The 19,166-nt window shown below is 36.0% G+C and overlaps 1 protein-coding gene across 2 annotated transcripts in view; it reads left to right on the top strand.

Moving 5' to 3' along the window:
• BTRC (beta-transducin repeat containing E3 ubiquitin protein ligase) overlaps positions 1–19,166 on the top strand; it is a 193,136-nt gene that overhangs the window by 102,497 nt on the left and 71,473 nt on the right. For both annotated transcript variants that reach the window (XM_027851774.1, XM_027851773.1), the window contains 2 exons: positions 632–709; positions 10,284–10,373. In XM_027851774.1, the coding sequence (XP_027707575.1) occupies positions 632–709; positions 10,284–10,373 (168 nt within the window). The remainder of the gene's footprint in view (positions 1–631; positions 710–10,283; positions 10,374–19,166) is intronic.

Below are 19,166 nucleotides of genomic sequence, written 5' to 3'. Positions count from 1 at the left end.
TTTTAAAAGTACCTCTCATAGAAATAATATTCAGAAGTACCCTTACCACCAGTGTCTAGTTGACTGGTTTCCTATTTTGCCTCTTCCTAATCCCTTCTCTGCTGAGACCCAGACTTAGAAACATATATAAAGCCAACTATTAAAATTGCCACTGACTTTTTTTTTAACATATGGTTTTTTTTAACCATACGTATCATCTAGCATAGTTGAAGATCACTCATTTGAAACAGGATATAGAGAATATTTTGATCATACTTTAAATGGTCCTCAAATAGGCCTAGACATGTACCTATTTGCATCTAGTTACCTGCTGCTTTAGAAGGAGATAAGCCTGGCCTATTATATGCATTAGTGCCTAAAACATCTGTGAAGCAACACCCCCCCCCCCCCCCCCCAAAAAAAAACCCAACATGTACATGTGTTTTTAATATCTGTATGTGTCCCTGCATGTATTGTGTTGTACGTGTGTATGCATGTGTGCACATATATATGCATATGTATACATACACATAATTAAGCCCACAGATATATAATGTTTTATCTTGCAAAATGATAGTTGTTATTCAGTTTCTTCCCACAGAATAATGTTGGAAATGATGAGAACTGAATTAAAGCTTACTTTCTTTCACAGAATTCCTCAGAGAGAGAAGACTGTAATAATGACGAGCCCCCTAGGAAGATAATACCAGAGAAGAATTCACTTAGACAGGTATGAAATTCTTTAAATACACACACACACACACACACACACACACACTCCAATAACAAAACAAAACAAACAACAATCCTCAACTTTCCATTATCTACTCTGGAGTTGGAGTACTTAGAATTTAGACTGGCTTTATATATCTATATATATCTATATCTATATATAGATATATAAATTTCTAGTCTTAAAAAAATCATTTCACAATATCTGTGGTGAACAAATACATGACAGTCAATTTCTTACATATGATGAAATCATAATGAAGGTAAGATTCCTTGTGCAGGAAAAAGAACTTGATTTTTTTTCTTGGGCATGGTCAATATTTGGCTTAATTATAAAGGAAAGTCATTTATGTAATTTGTTTATCATGCCTGACAGACCTAAAGTGGAAACTAACTTCTTTTTAGTTATGGGTGGTGCTTTTTCTCCTTTCCATCTCATTTTTCCCAGATAGAACAGAGACAGACAGAGACAGAAAGAGAGAGACAGTATTAGTTGTGTATATGTGTTGGGATGTCTTTGATTCTCCATATCTTTTTCCAGTTTCCTTCAAAGACATACACATTCTACCTGTGAAAGTTTAGTTTTGTGGTGCCTTTTTTTTACAGAATTAAGAAATTCTGAAAACAACAGAAAAAGTCAGCATGGTCATGAGAGCATCCCAAGGGTGGAAAGAAATGCATTTTTCTCTGTTAATACTGTTTTCTACCATCTTTCCTTGGTACCAAATGAATATACAAATAGATTGCTTCCAAAAGCCATAGTTTCTGTGATCTTAACTTAGATTCTTACCCACCTGGGTAGGTCATTTTTATTATATAGCACTTCCATTGAAGATGGTTTTCAAGGGGGCCAACAGCATCAATAGCTAACTGTCTTGTATCTTTCGATCTGTCTCTTTCTATATGTCTGTCTCTCTGAATAAGTCTCTCTCTCTCTCTCTCTCTTTCTCTCACTCTCTCTCTCCCCTCTGTCTTTCAAATGGAGAGGAGAAAAAGCACCATTCATAACTAAAAAGAGGTCAGTTTCATTTTGGGTCTGCCAGATTTGATAAACAAATTATGTAATCCTCAGCAGTAGCAATTTCAATTTATATAGTGTCATGGCACTGTTCTGGGCTCTAGTTTACATATCAATATCTCTGCATATAGATACAAACATACACATATATACACACAATGTTAATTTCAGGAATATATACTTAACTTAAAGTTCGTTGTATCTTTATTTTTTTATCTGCTGTGGATTTAAATTCTTTTCAGTAAGTACTGTGTTCCATTTTGTAAATAAATTGCCTTGATGGAGTTGGTTCATTTTAGTAGATTTTGGGGAGAGTTATTTGTTTGTTTCAATTAAGTATCAATAATATTGTAACTTGGTCACTTGAAGGTGAAAAGCTATTTAACCTATACATCTGAATAGAAATACTGTATTGAGTTAGATAAAATTAGAGGTGGGAACACTATAACTATTATACAGAAACAACTGTCAGTTAACAATGACATGAGAAAAAAAAGTTTTGGCAACTTTATTTAAGCTAACAAACGAATTTTCACTCTGCAAAGTTATAAATTAATTTTAATAGGCTGGTCCAGATGGTCCATTTGGAAAATGGATAGGCTGATCTGTTGAAAATTAAACTAAATTTATCTCTCTCAGACTTCAAACTGAAGCAAAAGAGAAAATCGTGCCCATTAAGTCCAGCACATACAGATGGACCAGCAGGTCACACATGGGACTAATCTGATTCATTTAAAAAATAAATGCATGAGTTATTGAATTATTTTACAGTTGCAAGTTGTGTTGTATGCAGTATTTGAAAGGGATTGAATTTTTTCTGTACTTTTTTTTTTAGCAGCTTTACCCTCCTCCCCCCCATTTAATTCAACAACTTCCTTGCCCACCCTCTCTCCAAATGACTTTTCTAATACCTATCACTCAGTGTTGAGATCCAAGCACTAGAGATTAATTAGGTCATGACGCTTTTCCCTCCTCCTTCCTTTGTCAAGGGTTTTTATCTCTATTCTCTTTATGAAGAGCATGAACTCAGTGTTCTAAAGAGAAATGGCCTTTAGAAATAGGAAAGTAAGAGATCCTCCTGGGGCTCTCAGAGCCTTTTAGCTCCTGGGTGTTTTAACAGCTCCATGAATGTAGATTTGTAAATTTATTGCAGTGCCATCTGGTTTTTTGCTCCAACCAGATTACTGTTGGCTTGTAGCTGTCTATTGTGGTGGTCACTCCCTAGGAGCTTGCCCTCCCAATCTTAGGGATGAGTGATGAATAGCAGGGGTCAACTTAAGCAGGTCACAGGGCAGCTGTCCAGGACTGCCCTGAACTTGATTACCCCACTTTTGTGGTTTTTGTTTTGTTTTTAAAGATAAGGAATAGTGCAGGTTGTTTAAACTCCCGCTTCCCTCTGTTGAATGGAGTAATAATGAAGTGCCATTTGCTGTTACTGGTTTGGTCAGCAGACAAGCTCTGTTGAGGAAAGATGTGTCAAAGGTGCCTTGTGGGCTAGTACTGTGTAAGCAGGATTTGAATCATGTAAGCTGTACTTCAGTTCAGCCCCCTCACTTGGTATTGTTGATCCAGAGCATTCTGATAAGATTTCAAGAACCTCTTCTTCCATATTTTTAGAAAGTTTTCTCTTTCCCTTTTGCAGTATATGAACATAGTTACACTGTAAAGCTGTACCATTTTAAACTAACCTTAGAGTTTTCAAAGATTATTTGAAATCTTTTAAGATCCTTGAGAAAAGGCCATTACTGCTGTGACAGTAGCTTAGAAAAGTATTTGAATACGGAAAGTAGTAGCCCAGAGACACTACTGCCTTTTTTATCCAGACAAGTCATTTTGTCTGCCTGATTTCTCGTTTCATTTCTAACAGCAGGGAATAAGGGCAACAGGAAAGAGAAGCAACATACCCTTTAGTGGAAAATTAATGTTCTTTCACTTTTATAAACTTCACCTTTCCTTTTGATTATAAAAATATGGATTACAATTTGACTCACATATGAAGTGGCCAAAGTTTTCTTTCTAATTTTCCCCTTTAAGGTATTAAGTCAAGAAAGTGTATCTGTTACTTTCTTAGTTTTCTGTCCCGTCTACAAGCAGGAAAAAAGCCTGGGGAGGATATATTGAAGTACAAGTTACCTTATGAAAATATGGTCTTATGATATACTAGTTCTTCTGTTGCTTCTGTATTAGTGCTAATAAGATCTGTCAGCCTAGGCTTTCTCTCTAATTGAGTAAATTGTGACCACTGTCTAATCCTTCCTCTACCCCCCTGCACTTTGTGTATGTGTCCACTTACCATCCTGAGAACGTGGGCAGTGATAAATAAAGCATTCATCAGAGTTCCCTAAACTCTTTGAAAGCAGCATGATGCCCAGCCCTCTAGTTATATTTCTTTAAGTGTTTACGTTTTTCTGTATTCTTTCTCTTGTATGGCTGGAACCCTGGGGATGCAAAGCCATGAGAGAGGCCAAGATGCTAACAAAGTAGCTGTCCCCCTTGTTAGCTAGTTCCTTTATTCTTTAAAAACAAGATAAAAACCATCTGGCTCAGGGCATTACATTTTCCTCCCCTGTGCACCTCTATAGATGGAGAGTTCACCTGCAGTGAGGGTTTACATTGATTAGGGAGGGAGCAGTAATTCAAACCTCCATCCTCTTCAAGGATACTTTGCAGTCTTTAAAGGTGCTGACCCATTGAGTTAAACTGTCAAGGGAGGATAAAAAAGTAGCTTCATCCCAGGAGGTAACAGCTGCCAGGTTTTCAACACCTTGCACGCTGCTGGAAAAATGTCACAATTGTCAGCAGAAAGAAAAATGACTTGGTTGTCATCTTCTGTTAATGACAGGACCCTATAAAAGGAAGGATTTAAACCTCTTAGAAACAGCAAGTAGTTGTTTTCCCTGCTCTTCTCTTCCCCCCTCCCTGCCCCCATTAAAATTTTTAAATCCTGGGTTGTTCCAAGTAACCAATGCCTTGGAATGACTCCGTAGAATCACCAACAAGCAAGTTACATGAGTTTAAATAGCCTAGTATAAGCATGGCAGTGCAGTGGGCATAGCTCCTTTACACAGTTGGATGAGTAAGAAGAAAAAGTAGCGCATCACCAGCACACAAAATGACATTATAGTGTGTATTAACAAAACAACAACAAAAAAAGTCAAATTCATAAGCCAGTGAGCTGAAAGAAAACATACTGTATTTCTGCTCTTTGGAGGACAATTTGTTTTCAAGCAGCATCCAGATGGGTAAATACCACGACATTTCTTTTTTGCGAGAAATCCAGTTCATCCTTTAAAAAAAAAATCTAGCAGCATTTACTTCATTTAATAGCTGTAGTGTTTGGATATGATAGCATTCCCTTCTTTCTGATTTGATTGATGAAAAAAACTCCAAGAATTTAATGAAATCTTTGATATCAGGCAGGAAGATTTTTTTCCTATTTGTTTTAGGTTAGTCATTTTAATTGTGTTGAGTAATTAGAAGGTACACACAGCCAAGGGAGCTTTGTTATGGTAATTGCTCAAGAAAAACCCATTCCCTATCCTATCTACCATTGCCTTGTGTTAAAGTACTTTCTCCCTCTAGTGGTAATATTAAGGACTTCGGCTTGGCACTAAGCAAGGTGTAATTGCAGTATGACAAACTATGCTTAAGGGACTCTCCTGTAAATACTTTAGTTTGGATTTTGGCATTATTTCATTATATATTTTTTTTTCTTTAAAAACTTGCAGGTTTTTTTTTGCTAGAGTGCATTGGGCTTCTGATAGGGGAAAAAAATGCCTGAAATGTTTATTAAAAAAACCCACAATGCATTCTGGGTAATGTTTTGCAGCTTGACTTAATTTTAGTCATCTATTTTAATTACCTATTTATAAAAATGCTTTTGTATTTGTAGGCATTATTTAATACTTTGGCAGAAGCACCTCATTTGAAATAAATAAATAAATTGCATTTATTTTAAATAGTCCATGTAAAAGACCTTAAAGGTAATTAATGCAGGTCTCCTAAGTGAGACAAAAGTGATCTTCCCAAGTCTGATGAAGTGATTTGTTTATATAACTTCCCACTTCTGCTGTATTCTTTAGAGTCTAATAACTTTAGAAAAAAAAACAAAAACATGGCTGGCAATTTGTGCCTAGCTACAAAAACTCTTCAAAAAGAAGCAATTTAATAACCAGCATTCTTAAAATTACTTGGAGGAAGGAAGACTATATAGGGGGTTGGTATTTTTGTTTTATTTTTATTTCAGTGTAACCATTCTTTGATAAATTGTGTAATCACAGACTTAGTAGGGAAAAATATTATTGAACTCCTGGGTTGCAATGACCATAAAAAGTATATTTTCATACAGAAGCTTGAGCTACTGTGTATAAATTATAAAGGAAATAGCATTTATGCTTGTCAAAATCCATATGGACCTAATTCTGTTTTGTATTCAACACTTAATCTGGACACAGCATTTTTTTTTAAAGACTATTGTGCCTAGCTGCACAAGTCCTAAAAGAACCTACCCTAAAAGCAATACAGAATGAGATCAACTATAGCTCTGCATTTATTGAACCAGATTTGGTAGCATCTGTGATATTTTTAATATCACAGTTCCTGCTTTCCTAAGATGTTGCTTTGTTCACTTGCATTTTCTAAGATCACATTCTTGCTTCTGACATAATTGGGTGCCATCATATATCTGTAAGGTTCCCCCACCCTTATCTCTCACCCGTTTTCATTATACTATATCTTGTTTTGCTATAGGGTTGCTTAACAGACTTCTGAAGCAGCTCTTTGCAAGGTTAAAAGAATGCAGCCTAGTAACAAGTTTGTGTCATTTTAAATATATACCTCCTAGTAAATAAGGAGAAGTCTGGCAATCAATCCCTTTTAGTGTGTTATATGTTTCACCTGACAACTAAACCTTCTATTGATTAGCCATTACTTTGTTAGATAATCCTATGTCATTGAATCCATTGTAAAAAATTAAACTCTTTAAAATGTTTTACCCTAGCAGCAGTGGGAAAATTGAAAACTTGTTCAGAATTACAGCCTGCTTTCACAGAGAAGGTAGTTTTCAGCAAGCAGGCATCTCACCGGTTTATGCTTGCGTGCTTTATATGCAATATAAAACCTTATTAAAGCACTCCGACGCAGAATTCTCTGCCTCTGGTTCAGAAATGAAGCCACCTTTTCAAACATTGCAATAGTGCAGAAACCTATCTTGCCTGCAGCTATTTTGAGTATTGACTGATTTGTGTTCTACCTTAGAAGTGTTGTTGTAATAGTGAGACATTGGATTTATTTACCCCCTTTTCTCTACTGAGATCAAAGGGCTTCCACAAGTTTTAACTCATTGATTCTTATGAACAGACAGGAGCAGTACACCCCGTTTTACAGAAGGAACAAATAGGGATAAAATAGTCAAGTAATTTGCCTCTAGCTTCACTTTGGTAAAGCCCCACATGCAAAAGAATCCTGATTCTGTTCAGTGTTTAAACTACACTGTTTCCTTTCCAAAAAGTAGCAATTTTGAAGGAAAACAAAATAGCCTTTAACAACTTGCTGCTTGCTAAGACTTAAATTTCAATTTCAGTTCTTTCCAAAGTGTCAATGACCTCTCAGATGCCTTAAAACAATCCAGGGATCTTTGCGGTTTGTATTTTTTATGATGCAGTAAATGTTTGTTGTATGAACAGTTGCAAAAGAAATATTGCACCCTGAGCACAAAACATAAGTGTTTAAATGCACTCTGTTAGAACTTTTAAAATATTTATTATGCAATAACTACATTTTAACCTTAAAATTGTATGTTTAATGAAACAATTTGATTGATATCTTAGGTGAGTAAATTCAGAAAATATTAACTTGGCTAAATCGAAAATAAACTTGATGATGATGGCATAGTATACATACCTTCTCTCTTCCCTAGAGCTTTCCTTATCTAATTGCTGAGAAAATGAATTAATATAAAAGAAAAAGTCCCCTCAACCTTAATATGAGCTATAAGAGGAGTTATCTGAGTTTCTTCTTCATTTCTATCTAGCATTATTTTAAACACAAAAATAATTTTATCATCCACATCATCTTCAGATACAATAGAACTGTTCTGGGATCGGCCAGAGTTGTAATAACTAACGTGCAAACTTGCCACATGCTATTAATGTTTCATCTTCATCTTCATTTGCCATACTGCAGTTATGATGTATATCCTGAACAGCAATACCAGTCATGCTTAACTGCTGATTTTAATATACTGACATATTCATTAAGGACTAAAATTAACCTATAAGATTATTTTCTTTGCCCCATCTTAATTTGGATCTTATCCTTTTCTAACAAAATTGGAGGCTTAACATACATCATATTATCACTTGGAAGATTCCATGACCTGTTTATCTTTTTCTCAGGAGTAAATATTAAAGTTTGTTAGAAATATTTTCTCTTGTTTCCCTGAACCATAAGCTTACTTCTCCCTCATTTTAGGCCTTGGCTTTTAAAAAGGTGATGTAATAATAATAACAACTGGCATTTACATAGCATTTTAAGGCTTGCAAAAAGCAATTTACACACAGTATCTCATTTGATCCCTTCATCAACCCTGAAAAGTAGGTACTATTGGCATTATCAGCCCTGTTTCACAGATGAAGAAACTAAGGTACAGAGGGTCTATTATAACTCTGTCATGATCATGCAGTCAGTGGTAGGAGGGGGCTCCATCCCCAGGTTTCTCCCAAGTCCCTGTCTGATGTTCTTCTACCATACCACACTGCCTTAGATAGAAATCAACAGATTGTTCATCTCTCCAGGGTAGGAGATGCTCTGTATTTAATAAAACCCAAAGAAAACATTGTGAATTAGAATTTTTATAACTTAGAGATTCAAGATTAATGGAAGAATTAAAAAGATGGTTCTTTGTTTTACAGAGAAGCTTGGGGTTATTAAAAGCACTACATAATTTCCCAGAGGCAAGTTAACCTACTCTCTTCCTATTCAGTTCAGGTTCCTGTTCATTGTCCATCTGCAATGTCTAGCTAAGAGCTACAGTCTGATAAACAAACTTCATGAGCTCTTCATTCACATTTTTTTTTAATGAGGCAACTGGGGTTAAGTGACTTGCCCAGGGTCACACAGCTAGTAAGTGTCAAGTGTTTGGTCTGAGGCCAGATTTGAACTCAGGTCCTCCTGACTTCAGGGCCAGTGCTCTATCCACCGAGCTACCTAGCTGCCCCATTCATTTACATTTATATCTTAGTCTAGACAATATGCATTCTTCATCCTCTTGGTTTCTCCTGTTTGGCTAGTTAGACTGAACTCTTGAGTGGTTATGAACCTTGCTTACTTAGGAACACTACAGTCTTCTGGAACTTGGTACAATCAACAAAATGGCATCTACAAAGAGGAGTATTTGGAAGACCTCACTATCTATGAGGAATCCTTCTTCTATTAGACTATGTGCTGAACAGTCTCCAAGATAGCACCAGAGACCTTTGGCGAGAATATGTCCCTCTAATTTTATGCCTCAATTGATAATAATTAGCCAACAAAGTTTTTGTTACATCTTTCAAGGAATGTTATATGATTTTGACATAAGTATAAAGGATACCTTGTGGTGGGAGAGCTTGTAGGCTACAACAGTGGTATCAAACTCAGAGAGAAAGGGATCCCTGTGGGCTGCATATTGACTTAAGAAAACTATGAATGAGCATTATCCTTGTTGTATTTTTATTTATTTTGTTAAATGGCTTCTTAGTTACATTTTAACCCGGTAGAATTTTGAGGTTGAATTTCACCCCTCTGGTCTGCAAAATTATATCTTAGGGTCATAGATACAGAACTGGAAGGGACCTCAGAGTCCATCTAGCAAACCTCTTTATCATACATATGGGGAAACTAAGGCTAGAGAGGTTAAATGACTTGTCCACAGTCACACTGATAATAAGCATCAGAGGTTGAATTTGAACCCAGGTCCTCTAATTCCAGAGTTGGTACCTTTTCTACTGAACCATGCTGCCCCTTTACTAGTGAAGGTTGTTAAGGAAAAGCAACACAAAATATATCATCAAAGAGATGAGCCTAAAAAGAAATGGACTGATCATAGGGATAATCAGTGGACAATTCATGTTCTCCATTTGTATCCATGCAACGTCACTGTTAGAGGAAATTCTTCAGTATGTTCAATGGGAGGATCATGGGATCATAGATCCAGAGCTGGAGGGATTGCAGGATTTCAGCATAGACCATAGTTGTCCAGGATGAAAATGCATGCACGGGTTGAGATATAGTTGGATAAATTACCCACATCATTGAGCTCACCGCTCTATCAAAGTAGGACTTTGAGCAGTTTCCTCTGAAACTTTCAAAAAAAGTATCCTCAACATATACCCCCATTAATTCTTGATCCTGACTAATAACTGTGATTTACAGGTGCAAGTAATGGTTCATTGTATGTGGGACATAAAGTAAATGCAGAATTTATAGAATTATTTCCCCTGTACCAAAATGTGCAGATTTGTAAGGTGAGTAGTGTTTCTGTATTGAAACTTTTTTTTAAAAAATCTTTTCACAGACTTACAATAGCTGTGCCAGACTCTGCTTCAACCAAGAAACTGTATGTCTAGCAAGTACTGCTATGAAGACTGAAAATTGTGTGGCCAAAGTAAGTAATATTGAAAATCAATAATGTGCCAATTGCTACCCAGGAGAATTATTTTCATCTAATGTGGCTGTAAACAAAAGTTCCTTTAGGATTGCTGATTTTAGAAATGATACAAGTGAACATCATTTCTCTGTCATGTTGTTATATGATGAGTTGCAGCGAATTAGGTACAAGAAATTGCCTTTTGCAGTGCTTTGACTGCAATGGAATCTGTTGCAGGGGTTTTATGTCAAGATTTGTTTCAGATGAACTCTCATTTGTTGCCTGGATAGTTCTCAATAATCACAAAATTGAGGTGTGGCCAAGGTGGGTAGAATACCATATAATGTCATTTTTACAAATCAATTTAAGGCTTTAATACATGAATAAGTGAAGCATATGTTTATAGGAAGAATGAAAACTGAGCTAGAAGAAATGGTAATCATTAACCCACCATCTATTATTATTTGGTGAGCACCTGCTGAAAGAACACTGTATTTGATGCTTTGGGACTGTGTAGACAAGCATGTTTAACCATGCATATAAGCTACTTCTTTCTGCTGTGTAAATTAGAATAGTTATGTCATACGTAATAGTTTTTCAAAATTCTACATGAATCTATTTGCAACTGAAACTAGCTGTTCCCATCCTTTGTTGAAATTCATTTACTCAAACTTTCTTATTGCAAGTTTCTTCCTATCTGCCATAATTGTACTTTAAAAGCCATTGCTGTATGAGCTATCCTTGGAATAGATACTGAGGTGATCCTTAGATACAAGCTATAGAGAATTGAGGTTTTTCTATCTACTACTACTCAGGTTTACATTGTGGTCCATGGTATGTTCAGGAGCTTCCTCTAGTCAGCTGTTTGACCTGAATTTGGTTATGTTGGATATTCCAAAGTTAAGTAAATTCAAGTAGCTCTTTTAGAAATTGAAACAATATTTTAGTGTTTTTGTTTGTTTAGCTGACTTTTTAATATGGAATATCTGTAAAATTATTGCCTTTATAGCCATTTAGGGATCTATTGCTGTTACAACTCTTGCAACTTTAACTACTTTATTGTATTTTATATCCAGGCCCTCAGCTGTATCACCATTATTATTAGAAACAGGACTAATGTCATGTGGTTGCAATCTTATGCTCCCAAATCCAAAAGCAAAGATATTTTGTTTGTTTTTACTGATACTATTTCTTCAAATTATCCAGAAGTCTGTGGGTAGGATTACCAAATGAGGATCCAGTATTTATATTCAGATTAGCAACTTAAAGGCTGCTTAAGGAAAATATCAGAGAACTCTCTTAAAGGTTCGCAGTTAGATCTCTCAGATATCAAGATGTCTGAATGATTTCTTTTAAAATGTGGGACATGTCTGACTTTTATAAATTATAAATATTTTTATTTACAGTCAGTTATTTAGAACTAAAAAATTGTTTTCTGTAGCACCCATCCCCTACTCCCTGCTCCGTTTGGTTGTATGTTGCTGTGTTTGAGGAGGGTTTTGTTTTTAATTTCTAGATTATGTTGCACTTAGGGTCTCATCACAAGTCGGTGACTTCTGGCTAAACAAGGTAAAATCTTAGCATGAGCACAGATCCAAGGACAGGGTGACAATTTTAATGAGTTTTATTGAGAGCCGGCCAAGTGAGCATCTGTTCCTTTTGTTTACTCCATACTTTGTAAGCCAGGATCTCCAAGCTAGCTAGTTATGTTGGTGTGTGTCTGTATAGTGTGTTTTTTTTCCCACCCTCTCCTTCAGTGGTGCATGGTTAGAAATATTTTGGCATCTGGTACAATGGCATAATTTCTGTTAGGCTCTTGGGTGTGGAAATAAGTTTTCTCATCGATGCTCAGCATTCTGACTCACTCCCAGATGGTGACCTTCTCATCCCTTTCTTGCCCATTTTAGGCTTATCCTGCCATAAATCTCATTTGGTACCTCCATTAAGTGCTCGAACTTAAATGTAGTTCTTAGTGTTAACCAGATGATAATTCAGTAGAGTCATACTAAGTCCAGTATATTTGCTTCGGATTCCACAGACCTCTTCTGCTTATATCTCTTAACCATTTTCTGTTGGTGCTTGTCTAACTTACTTGTATCCCTTCTTGGCCCTGAACATCTATTCTGCTTCATTGTTCCCTGTGTAAATCAATTGCCAGGTGTTTCTTGACAAGCAAATATATGTAGTTAGAACCAATTTCTTCTTTACAAAGAGTTCAGAGAGTACAAGAATATTGAAAACATTTCCTCATTTTATTTACAGGGTATCTTATGTTACTTTGGAAGAGCTAGTGTAGAATAGATATAGCTGAAGAGATCAGTGTTATCAGTTCTAGTTACATTAGCAATTGCATAATCTTTGAAAAAAAAGGTGGTTTTGCCCCGTTGTAGAACTGTATGCAGACACTATTTTCTAGTCTGCAGCTATTTTGGCATATGATCTGCTGCCATTGATATTTCTGCTGTTGTTAACTTGGTCTAGATATTAATATTGATTCAAATTGTGCTCCAATGTGTCTTAAATATGTTTCTTAAGCTACTTTACTTTGCTGTCTTGATTCTTCCATCAGTTCCCCATACAGCACCTTCTATATCTTGGTGTTAGCCATTTTTTTACAAAAACTAGTTCAGACCAGCTTAGCTGTGATGTAAACAACATTGTTGCCTTAAATATGGCTGAAAACCCTTGTTGAATACTTCCGCCTTCCTTTTTTGTTTAAGATATGTATAGAAGCTACAAATTTGTTTCAGTGCAGAATCTGTCATTAATGCCTTTAGCAACAATACTATTATATTCCTCTGAAGTTATAGAATGTTGCATCTAAGGTTACTTTATTGACATCTTACCCTTCCAATCAGCTCTTGAGAAGAGTCTTCTTGTCTAGTTAAAATATGAAGAAACTGAAGCAGAGGATCATAAATGTCACTTCAAACTAGCAATGATATCTTTGATATTAAAGATGGTGAAGGTACCTAAGAAAAGATTTAAAACTCAGAAAGGGGGCAGACTTATTTTCATTAGTATCATTTTGTTCCCAATTGGATTTAGGGACAATGAAATTCTTTTCCTTGCTATAAAACCTTTCCCTCTTACTAATTATAGCATTATAGTTAATGAAGGCAGTATTTATTTTGGTACATAAGATGAGTGCTGAAATTATTGTGGCTTTAATTAGATAGCCATTATTGACTGTCACTTTAGTCTTTAAAATCCATAATTGCAGCATGTCTAGTGTGTCAACCTTCATGATTTTTTTTGTCAGTAAAGAAAAATGAAAACTACAAATTTCTTTGTTAAAATTGTCATTTAAGCCATTTCAGCAAAATATTGCTGAAAATTTTAGTTTCTGGCTTTGCCTTCCTCTACCTAAACATATATACACAAAACAGACTGAATTTAGTTGTCACATGTCTCTGGATTTCTGGCCTCAGTACAGAATTCTTTGCCTCTTTATGAGTTTGAGATAAACCTTCAGCAATGGTTTGTAAGGGTTTTTTTTTCTTAGTCAGATAATCTGTTTGCAACTGACTGAGACAGAAAAATGTGATGTTCCTTTCCACTCACTCCAGATTTTGATAGAAGACTTGTTTTATTTATTTCCAAAATTATATCCGCAGGAAACAAGCTGTTTAAATTCAGATTATGCTGAAGCAAAATGGTCCTGGTATGAGAAGCAACGTGCTGTTTTACGAGCACAGAGTCCCTTTTCTCATAACTGATTGATAGTAAATATTTTCCTGAAGAATTATTGCCAACCATGAACAGTGCAACTGTTTCACTTTTTTTCGTGCTACTTGCTGTACCAGCCATTGTCGGTAATTAAGATCTACAATTCACAATGCAGACGTTTGCACTTCCTCTGGGTCTGAGCTATTTATAAGGCATTTCAGCTGTTCAGAGTTTCTTTTGAGTTTTAAACTACATGTTAACAGGCTTCTTTAATCTGCTTTTCCACAAGTCTATGTCAGGTGGTCCTTTCCGCACACAGACACTACCAGGTTTAAATGTTACCTTTGTGGTTTATGTAATAGGATTTAATCATATCATGTTGAATGCCCTTTTTCTAAAAACTGAATTTTAATGACTCTTAGCTATCACTTTTCAGTATTATAAAAAAGCATGAATGAAAGTTTTAAAAAGTCATTTTTAAAGCCTTTCAAACTGCCTAAAATTAATAAGTATTATTAGCTTCTGATGAGAAAACTAGCACAGAGTTGTGACTTTGGCATTGAATTAAGGACTCTTCTCTAGTAGGCAGGAGTTTGTATGCACCTGTAAGTAAGAATAGATGTACATATTTGTACATGCATGTACATATATGTCCACCTGTACCTACCTATATTATAACTCTCTTGGTACCATATAGCATACTTCATGACAGGGATCATGTCTTAGCTAAACTTTGTATTATCTCCAGCAATTAACAGAGTAGTGCTGTGCACAGGTTGATATTTCATGTGTTGAATGAATTGAATGAATGGATACATGGTATTTTTAGGAATAATGGCATATGAAAATGAAAAAAATTAATGCATCCTTGTATGTGTCATTGAGGAAATCCAGCCATAGACTGAATTGTTTGGGAAAATGCTGAAAATGGCAGAATTGGGTAGAGGTCTGTCTCAAGCCAAGGAGTATACCGAACCCTAGAGGCTATAGGAGTCGTACCCTCAAATCAGAGTAACTCTCTCAGCTACCAGCACTCATTGTTAAACATAAAACAAAAAAGAAACAAGAAGCTGAAAGCTGTCACTGAAAGATGTTAAAAACTTTGCCTAGAGCAGCGATTGTCTGGCTGCTTCAGTGCCCCAAGTCCAGCTGTATTGATTCTTCTTGTTGGCGTACTGGCCAGCATCATTGCTGATCCTCCAGCAGAGTAATTCTGCAGAGAAAAGGAGAACTAGGATTTCAGTGCTGATTGCTTGGGAATATGAATAGAGGCATTTAAAAACAGTTTTATTTGACAAAATCTACAACTTTCAGTAGTTCTTTGAAATGAACTCTTTGTGAACCTGTTTAGTAGCAGCCGCACTTTGATGACTGAGGAACTACTGGCATATCTGATAGTACCTGAAGATGCTAAAACCAGTCCCGTTTTAAATCTAGCCAAGAACCTAATAAGATCATGCCTGTATGTGGATTGATCTGGATTAGCATATGATAGGTCTCAATATCTTCCTCAGAGAAAAAGGAGAGGTAGAGAGAAGGGACTGAAGCAGGAAAGTTCTTCATCAAGAATTTACTGCAGCATTGCTCATTGATGCATGTTGGATCACCCGCATGGAGAGATCACATGGCTCTTCCAAAAGTCAAACGATCAATTCGCCTCGTTTTGGCTCTGTACTTAATGCACAAACAGTGCGATCTGCGGGGCTGTAATTGCATTGTTAGGGCCAAGGAACAAGCCTGTGCCTTTTCAGCAGACAGCTGGCAGGGAGAGAGGCATGTTGTTAGGAAAGAGAGAGGCAAGGCAAATAAAATTACTGCTAACGCTCAGAGATCGGCAGGAGTCCTACTTGCCTAATCTTACCGGTGGGAGCAAGCGGCTGTTGTAATCCAATTATAGCAGCATAAGCAATTTGTTAGACACTCCGCATAATGTAACAATTTCCCAATAAACTCTGACTTGTAATAACGTCGGCAAGAGCCCGCATAAATCTACACGAATGGTGGGGGCTGGAGCATTCGGCTGGGGGCTTGTAATTGGCGCCATCAGCACGTTTTGCGGAGTGCAGTATGGTGCAGTCTTTTAGTGCAGGAATTTTAAGGAGAAAAGCATGGCACACATTTCTCAGAAAAAGAAAAGTGGCCATTAAAAGGGGAACAGCCAAGAAGGGCATCCTTGCCCTTTATGTAGAAAACAAGTGAGAGGAAGCCACACTTCCTCCTGATGCCAAGTTAGAAGAGGGGAAAATCCTTTAAATACCTTTTGGTTTTTTTTTTAAAGGAGACCTTTTCTATTCATTCTATCCCTGTTGCTTCTCCTCTCCTCCCCCCTCCCAAAATGGAAAAAATTGATATTTAGGGTTCGTCTTAGTAAACCTCTTGACAAGTCTAGTAGCAAAGTGTTCATAGGCATGTGTAGAAATTTGGACTTAAATCTATTTTTTCGTTATGGGTGTTAGCTTTTATATCACAGCATGAAAATATATTTTCTTTAGTATGCCTCTGTGTTTGGGGATGGGGGGGCAAATTTTGTAAAAAAAAATTTACTATTGAGGTCATGTTTGGGAGAGCAGTTAATGCTATATCCACATCACTCCCTTACCAAAATTCCAAGCCTGTCAACTCTGTTTTGCTTTCTGTTTTAAATAATCTATTGCTAAGAGCATTGAAGTCTAGTCTGTAGTTTAGTTAGTCTGCTTTTCACTATTGCATATCTTTTCATTTCTTTAGAATATTAGGCAAATTAGTAACAAAGCTTCTGATCATCCTTATTGAAAATATAATGGAAAAATTAAGACTTTGCTAATTCAGAGTAGTACTTGAGTTATCATCACAGAAACAATTTTTGTTCCTGAGTCATCTTGTACTTTTTGGAGAAAGTGTAGTGTTTAGAGCAAAATTCAATCTAGCAATTATTTATTGTACTCCTACTATGTGCAGGGCACAAAATAAAATAATTTTAATTGATTTATTTTCATAATCACAGAATAGGGTTCATTTATGTGAGAGCTAAGAGGTACAAATACTCATAGATTTAAGGTTTAATAAGCAAGATTTTCAACTATTGAGTGCACATTACATGTTCTATGTTTGCTGCTGCCTAACCCTGTCCTCTACTGCTGTTAATTTGTGTCAAAAGCCAAGCTTCTGAGATAAGAGCAGGATACTTCAAACATCCTGTTGTTGCTGTATTATTACAATAAATATTTACTTTCAGCATAACCATTTTTTTCTGTTGGAGCAAATGCCTTGTTTGACTCGAGCTACATCAATAAACTGCAGTGCCCCTAATAAAGCCACTCAGTGTCTGGGTTTAACTAATGGCTGATTTTCATGGCTTTGACAGTGAGCTGTGTGCGTTATTTTCTCCTGATATTGTAAAAATAATGAGAGCAAATTAGAACAATCAGTTTACACAGATAGCTCCTGATTGGAGGCGATGGGCAATATGGCAGCAGGTAATCCATCTTCGGGCTCCTGTCACATTAACTTCAGCAGTGTGAAAAGATCAGGTGGGGTAAGCGGGGATCCTGCCCAATCGGAACACTGAAATTAATGAGAAGAGCATTGTTCTGTGATCAACCTTTTAATTAGCAGGACTGGAGACAGAGGGAGTGATGAAGACAGCAGCACAGCTGCACAATACCACACAGTTTCTGAAAAAGAAAAAGAAAAAAAAATCCATAGGTTTTAAATGATCTTTTCCATTCCCCTTGTATATAAGCAGTTGTGTCTTCATTCTAAATGTGTTTACAGACTTTCAAGAAATTTTGCTTACTCTCCAATTTAATATCCCATACATGGCCACTGCTAATCAGCTCCTTCCATGGGAGTTTCATTTAGGAATATTTTGAATACCATCAAAACCCTTTTTGGTTTGTACTTTGGGTTTAATGTTTTGCTTCTTTAAAAATCAGATGAAAGGCAATAAATTAAGTTCTGACAGAGCTGCTGGGTTTTGTTTTGGGTTTGTTTTGTTTTGTTTTGTTTTGTTTTCCTTTTCAGCAGCCACCCATGCTGTTCTTATTTGGGTAATATCTGAATGCTTCAGCTTTGTACATAGGTGCTGCTGCTTAGAGTTGTTATAATAGAAATGGAATTTAGTTACCAAGCTACAACATATTTTAGTTGAGTTCCTTTTATTTTTATTTGAAAGTTGTTTTTTTTTCCTCTACCTACTAATTTTCCAGTACCGAATGACAGACAAGTTGTTTGATATTTTTGTCATTTGATATAAAGCAATATAAAATCACATATGTAATTTTGGAAGATAAAAAAAAATTACACTACAGTTTTTTTAAAAATAAAGGCCAGCTTAACCCACTTATATCTCATTTAATGGTCCTTCTAATATTGAAAATTATTACTTAAAGCAGCAATATAATTTAACACAAAATTAGTGGCCAGAATGTCCAAATCCAAGATTACCATTGTGAACAGCATAACCTTGTGTAGGCCTTTACTGTAGAATCCCATCGGGCTGTGATCTTAATGCAGTTTTACATATTGAACTAAATACTTCAAGTAGCACCACACACAGTAGTATTAGTTATATTATGTAAATTAACAAAACATAGACATACAAAGGAGACCAAATGGTGGGATTTCTTTCTCTTGTGTATCTGTAAGCATCTGCAGAAGGCAAGTAAATGATAAGAATGTTAGTATGTAAAGAGTAATACCCTGATGAAACCTGTCTCTATTGAGGACGAAACGGAAATAATGGGCTTAAAGGGCAATATGAACTATTCAAGTTAGTTATAGGACTTTGCATATAGTAGTTGCTATCAAGGGAAGTTGTGGAATCATGTCCAATCTTATATCTCTTAAGATAGTAAATTACAGACACTAACTCTACAATATTTCTGTTGCATGGCAAGGCTCAATAGAACCGAAGTACTTCACTGCCCCCTAGCCAAACAACCCATTCGTAGTTAATATTGTTCCTGGAATGATGTCAGAGCTGAAGCCCAAATTCTGTGGGCCGTAGTGAGCTCTTCTTGGAATTAATTCCTTAGTCTGTTCCAGTGTTTTAGGGTTCATATCATAATAAGAAGTAATATTCTCTTATAATATTAGTATTATTACTAGTATCTAATACTGCCTTTTTGTTCTTAAGGCACAACTGTACGTAGCACAAAAAAA

This window comes from Vombatus ursinus, unplaced genomic scaffold (genome assembly GCF_900497805.2).
Source record: "Vombatus ursinus unplaced genomic scaffold, bare-nosed wombat genome assembly UNPS02009205.1, whole genome shotgun sequence".
NCBI classification, from domain to species: domain Eukaryota; kingdom Metazoa; phylum Chordata; class Mammalia; order Diprotodontia; family Vombatidae; genus Vombatus; species Vombatus ursinus.
Note: the sequence above shows the minus strand (reverse complement) of the source record. Positions and strands in the feature narration are given on the sequence as shown.